This window comes from Conger conger, chromosome 13, assembly GCF_963514075.1.
Source record: "Conger conger chromosome 13, fConCon1.1, whole genome shotgun sequence".
In the NCBI taxonomy this organism is placed as follows: domain Eukaryota; kingdom Metazoa; phylum Chordata; class Actinopteri; order Anguilliformes; family Congridae; genus Conger; species Conger conger.
In genome coordinates, this window is record NC_083772.1 from 6912355 (window position 1) to 6919030 (window position 6676).

The window sequence follows — 6676 nt, forward strand, 5'->3', positions numbered from 1 at the left end:
AATTAATTACTTAGAAAGTTATATATAAGATATTACGTGTTCAATGATAACTGGTAGTGTCATAACAGGGGCGATAGAGCAGTCATCTAGCACTCAGACAGTTGCGGCTCGATCCCTCGCCCTGGTCGTGTCAAAGTGTCCAGGAGCAAGACACCTAACGCCCAATTGCTCTCGATGAGCTCATTGGTACCTTGCATGGCAGCCTTTCCCTGTTGGTGTGAAAGCGCTGTGTAAATCCAGTCCATTTACCACCCTCTGGTGGCCATTTAACATCATTATTTCCACTTACACCTCACACGATAATAGTTGCTTTTTAATTTAGTTGTATGTGATATGGAGGTGCTGGAGTATATTCAGTTTCTCCACTGTCTAAATATGTATGCCCAGTAGTGTGCGTGAAAGGACTCTTACCCTCTCTGCAGGGGGCTTCCATCCACCCAGAGCCAGGTGCCCTCTGTTTCTGAGTCACTCAGTCCAATCCAGTTATAATCTCATGTGTATTTGGTGATGAACTCCTGAACACAATGATTCACTCTCACTGCCCACCCTGCTGAGACACACAGTCCACACCGAAACATTCTGGATGTGTCCAGATACTGAGCAACAGTGTGAGCTACATCACATCGATAAATGAGATTCACTCAAAGTATTAATATTGCACATGTGTCATGTTGGAAGAACCAACATGCTATGATAAATACAATTATCCTTATAGTGGCTATTTTTGAATGTGCATTATCTCAAATGTATCTCCCTCACCCCCTCACTGCCTCATTCATTAACTCTTTCACAGAACCTTACCTGCCTCTCTGACTGGGAATAATAATAATATCCGCACAGTTGTTGCACCCTTGAGCAGGGCCCTTAATCAGGGGGATTGTCTCCCACTTAATCTAGTCAACTGTAAGTCACTTTGGATAAAATCTTGAACCACATGCCTGTAATGTGGTGGAGCTAAATACTAACACAAGTAATGTCCTTTAAAAAGCTAGCTAAATTGCTTATGTGGAAAGCGATGAAAAAAACTGATGTTTTATGAATCATATTAGACAGCGGTTTTCTTAGCTCATTGCTATCACACCCATCGATCACACCCTAGTGTGCAGTGGCCATCTTGGGGTGTCGGTGGGTGGGGTTTATAATGGGGGCGTAGACGTTGTTTTGATTTCCACAGTTTTATAGAATTATGAACAATCTTTTGGTTTAGGTTGGCTCTATAAATGTTATGTTATGGTCTATATTTTACAATGTGTATTTCAGATGGAATAATGAACTCATCTCAGTGACATATTTTAATTACACTGGTATGCAGTGTATTACTAAACTTATATAATGGTTCTTGAAAAAGATAAGGTATTAACATCACATTTTAGGTCTTACACAATAATAATGACTTATTTCTTATGAATATTTCTTGTTTTTGAAATATAATGAAAAAATAGAAGGACTTGGCCAAAACAATATCCTGAAACCCAGTACAAGACATTATATGTAATGTAACATGACAGGACATGAGATGAGCTTCTTAATAGACTGCAGAAGAGTTTCATTCATAGCCTGATAGCACCACCAATAGTAGACGTTTTGACACCATCTCAATTTCGGTTATGCCATTTATCACATTTTGTGACAAATCTCTTCAAGTGTTCTTACCTGTGTGCTGAGCTCTTGAGCTGTTGAGTGCGCTGTGGCCCAGAGTGCTGTATACATCTTGTTGTGTGGAGGCCAGTTCAGTGTATATAACCTCTGAATCTTTGGAGACTGTCAAGAATGCAGCAGCTCGTCTGGTCTTCAACCTTCCCAAATACTCACACGTCACCCCCCTGCTTACTTCCCTCCACTGGCTGCCTGTCGCATCAAATTCAAAACATTGGTGCTAGCCTTCCAAGCAGTTAAGGGGTCTTCCCCAGCTTACCTACAAAAAATCATCAGAACCTACACCCCTGCCAGACCTCTTCGTTCAGCCTCCAAATGCCGCTTGGCACCTCCTCCTCTCCGAACCTCCACCTCACGCTCACGACTACTGTCTGTTCTGGCTCCACGGTGGTGGAACGAACTCCCCGTTGAGGTCAGAACTGTAGACTCTCTCCCCACCTTCAAGCGCAAACTGAAGACGCACCTCTTCAAGCAGCACCTCTCCCCGTCCCTCCCTACCTCCATGTGAACCTTAATTGTTGTCTTTCTGTGATTTACTGTGTGTATCGGTATTTGTAGTTGGCATGGTAAGCAGGGTTTGGATATTTAAGTTTGGTCACTTCTGCTTTGTTGTTTGTTTATTTGTTCGTAAAAAATTTCAAATAGGTCCTGGTCCTTATCTTTGTTGTACAGGTAGCAGTTGAAATTGTATTTCCCTCCAGGGTCTTTCAGCGTACTTATCCCTGGTTATGGGTATGCACTTTGTTGTACGTCGCTCTGGATAAGAGCGTCTGCCAAATGCCAATAGTGTAATGTAATGTAATGACTGTAGATGCTTCCATTTCAGAAAACTGCTGCTAATGGACTTTCTTGCTTGCTTTTTTATATAAATGTGTCGCTGTGGTCTGTTGTACATGAGGAAGTATTGTTGGAGGTATTACGTCATTGCTGCTAGCAGTCTGCAGTCTTTCCATGCAAAATACTGCAAACTAGACAAACTGAATTTAATCAAATACTTGATTTGCTTTTTGTTGAAGCACACCGTCCTTGTTAAAGCAAAGCAAAGCTTTAACGTGCGAAGCACCGATTATGGAGAATCCCTGAATTTCAGCCACTTGAGTGCTATTAGCTTTCCCAAAACAACAATGTGTGTATGATTAGGCCAGCCTAGGAGCTGAAGACACAGGTAAGAACAGCAGCTCATCATTGAGTATGACATGACTCATGTGGTTCATTTAGGAGTCTCTACGAGGGGAACCACATGTGCTGGTCATACAGGCATATGGTGTAATGGTACACAGAGAGACAAACACTCTCTACACAAACACAATTTACACAGACCTCTAACAACATTGATTTTTGAATGCTTCAGTTGTCTAAATATGTTTATTTACAGATGAGCAAAAGCAAAAAAGCACAAATGAAGGGCAAATGACTGAATTTATACCCTGATTGAGTCGCACACAGAACCATTTTGCAGGTACATGTGGTTTATGGCTTTGCGTCACAACCCCTGTTTAGAGAGCTACATCTAAGCACGTTTTAGTGACATACTCATTTTTAAAAGTACTAAGAGCTCTTTGTATTAGCAGATGCTTTGACACAATGAGCTCATAACACATACACTTTTGTAGCAGGGGGATTGCTGTTGTGTACTCCAGTAAACTTATGGTGCTAATAAGGATTTGTGATTATTTATACATATGTCCATATTCACAGAACTAATAATGTTATTGCTGAAAATACTCTGCATGTATAGACTTTTGTAGAGTCATTCTGCTGCATTTAATAAAGATTAGTCTCACAGCACATTTCTAGTTAAAATAGCAGTATGTATACTCCATGTATTCCCAACAGTAGCAGTCAGCTCTTGCTCTGCATATTGGTATGGAAAATTACAAATAATTATATCATTATGCCCAGTACTGTGTGTGCAAGGAATCTTACTTTTTTTGCAGGGGGGTTCCATCCACCCAGAGCCAGGTGCCAAGTCCAATCCCGTTATAATCTTGTGTGTATTTGGTGATGAATTCCTGAACACAGACACACAATGACTCTCACTGCTCACTCTGCTGACAGAGACACTGAGAGACACACAGTCCTGTAAGATTTAACTGATTGTAAGACAATTTATACTGGTCACAAACCTACCCCCTGTCCCCACAACTATCTCCTGTCCCCACACCATTTGACCAGACAAAAAAGTACACACATTTGTCTGCCCCTCTGAGTCAATTCACACCTTAACCTGACTCAGGCCGTTATTCATTAGGACCAGCTCATTGGTCAATTTGAATGCAAACATCTGGAGGTGATTGGTCAGAAAGGTTTGTTTAGTTTAAAATAAGTTGATTTTGTTAACGATTAGGTGTCAGATACTGAGCAGCAGCATGAGACACACCACACTGATAAACAAACTTCACTCAATTTAATCATCCTGAATATTGATTGATAAGAGAATCACAGTTGTCTTTAAGAAGGCTGTAGTATGTAGAAGTATGAATTCATGTCAAATTTCTCTCCCCTACCCACTCACTGCCTCATCCATTCACTCTTTCACTGAACCTCACCTGCTCCTCGTCACTCTCTATAATCACCAGGTCAGCTCCCCGTCTTAAGCAGTCTCTGCGACTGTTCATCCAGCTCTTCCCCTCAGTGGAGAAGTAGTAACACTTGGAAGAAAACTGCTTCCAGCCCTGTGGACAGGGTGTGCACACTCTCTCTGTACATGAAGAACAGGCAACAGTTTCTGTGAATTATCTTTACACTGAGCAACGGAATGAAAGTAAAAGACTAAAAGCTCTTCTGCAGATGACCAACAGAGGAACACCACTCACTCTGCTCCATTAAGAGGAGTTTCTTAGATACTGCACTGTATTCTCTCTGTAGCTGGTCCTTGTCCCTGTTCAAGGTGCTGCTATTGGCTCTGAGCTCCTCCTGGCCTCTCTCCAGCATTGAATATTTCCAAGACTGGTTTGTATCTAAAATGCATTCCTTAGAAACAAATCTGTGAATTTTACCATATTTCACCACTGTTAACTATGATACAGACAATTGCATCATATATTTTTACAGTTAATTAGCTGAGACTTTTTATCCATTACATTACTTTAATGGCATTTGGCAGACGCTCTTATCCAGCGCGACATACAGTTGATTAGACTAAGCAGGAGACAATCCTCCTCTGGAGCAATGCAGGCTTTTCTCAAGGACCCAACAGCTGCGTGGATCTTATTGTGGCTACACCGGGATTCAAACCACTATCCTTGTGGGTCCCAGTCATGTACCTAATCCACTACGCTAAAGGCAGAGATAGAGACAGCAAAGGAGTTTCTCAAAGAAAAAACTGGAAAATTCTTGACTGGCCAATCATTCACATGATTTGAATCTAACTGAACAAAAAGCAAGACAACTCGCCCCCAAAACAAGCAGGAAGATAGCTGTAGTACAGGCCTGGCAGAGCATCACCTGATCAGATACTGCACACCTGGTGATGTCTGTGGGTCACAGACATCAAGCAGCCATTACACGCAAAAGATATGCGACAAAGTACTAAACATGAATAAAATAAATACTTAAAAAAAATAAAAAATAAAAGTCTGCATAACTGTACATGCAGCTCGCCAAACAGAGGCTGTGGCCTACAGCCATAAGCCACATGTACCCAAAGTAGCACTGTGTTTCCTGTGTTAAATGTATCTCCATCTGTCTGAGTCAGAAAAACAAAGTCCATCTCTGAGTGTTCTGCTAAGAGGATGTGTAATGCTACATTAGTGCTCAGAAACACCAAGCTGATGTAGTAAATCTGTCCCATTTGTTTTCTTATTTGTTTTTAAAACTTATTTCAAAACACAATATGCAGAATTCTGAATGTCTGTTTGAAGCTGAAATAAATCATTCCTTACTTTTGGAAAAACTTATAATGTATTCCTCATCACTTCAACATGATCACGTCTTACAGAACGTGTATCTGAGGATTGGCCTGGTTCAGTTGCAGTTACCTAATTTGAATGGTATCATGAAATGATAAAAGGAGGGAAATGGAAGGGTAATTTTCTTAATTGATTCTTAATTGACAATGTGTGTTAACATAAAGACAATGACATAATTACAAATAGCCTTTTAGTGATAATCCTTATTACTATTAGACCACTTGCTGAATTAAGTGCTTACTAGGAGTCTTTCTCTGTCTCTCTCCCAGCAGACAGACAGCCTTTGACCTTAATGTATCTGCTTCTCAGCTAGCACATTCTGGTCTTACAGCAATATTGACAAGGGGTATTCAGAAGACTAAATACTGATAAATGTTCACGGCCAGCTTCATGTTTTTTTGTTTTGGTAAAGCCCCCCCTCTGGAAAAGTGTGTATAAGAGTCTTACTGTGTCTGATTCAAATCAGAAAGCCAGTAAGCTTTCTCACTTTCTGTAATTTCTTTGAAAATAAATATGAAACTTTATTCAAATATAGCTGTCGTTGTTTTCACTGGGATCTGTTTCATCAGACGATGCTCACCTGTGAAATGTTAAAAAGGGCATTTTTTCCTTAACAATGGTAACCTGCACAACTCGTGTGGATGTGCGTTGATGTCATATCAATTAACAGTGACAGTCAGACATTACTTCAAGTCAAGTAGTGGATTGTAACTTGAGTGTATAAGTTTTGTATCTGCTGTGTCCCTGCTTTGGACATACAGAATAAAGTAAAGGATTGGTGGAAGTGGCGACTAAATGTCTTGAAACACTGTGTAGCTCCTGCTTCCACACTGCCGTAACCTTTTGTTCATTCATTCATATACCAGTCTCTTTTACCAATCAGAAAACAGTGTTTAACCGCAAATGTACTGACGGTTCTCTTTTTCAAACATGTAACCAATAAACATGGGGTTAGGTAATTACAGTATCAGTATGCAAGTACCTGCAAATTCGGCTGTAGTTTGACACTTTTTTTGGTGGTTGAGCTCAAGTGAGAAATTAATTAAAGAATTTTGAAAATTGTGTTCACTGAATGCATTTTTTGTCAAAGAAATGCAAAAATCATCCGG

General features: G+C 40.4%; 1 protein-coding gene across 1 annotated transcript; it reads right to left on the bottom strand.

Annotated features, from left to right (window-relative positions):
• Positions 1–407: 407 nt before the first annotated feature.
• Positions 408–4590, bottom strand: LOC133108265 (CD209 antigen-like protein A). The gene is made up of 4 exons (XM_061217734.1): positions 4473–4590; positions 4206–4357; positions 3787–3808; positions 408–490 (listed from the first exon to the last, which is right to left on the bottom strand). Exons 1-4 carry the CDS (start codon positions 4588–4590, stop codon positions 408–410), a joined length of 375 nt encoding a protein of 124 aa, XP_061073718.1.
• Between the last annotated feature and the right edge of the window lie 2086 nt (positions 4591–6676).

Coding starts and splice junctions, on each gene's coding strand:
- LOC133108265 (XM_061217734.1), bottom strand. CDS start 4,590: ATGCTGGAGAGAGGCCAGGAGGAGCTCAGAGCCAATAGCAGCACCTTG. Junction 4,358..4,472: donor ACTCCTCTTAATGGAGCAGA/GTGAGTGGTGTT, acceptor CTTCATGTACAG/AGAGAGTGTGCACACCCTGT. Junction 3,809..4,205: donor TAGAGAGTGACGAGGAGCAG/GTGAGGTTCAGT, acceptor GTGTGGGGACAG/GAGATAGTTGTGGGGACAGG.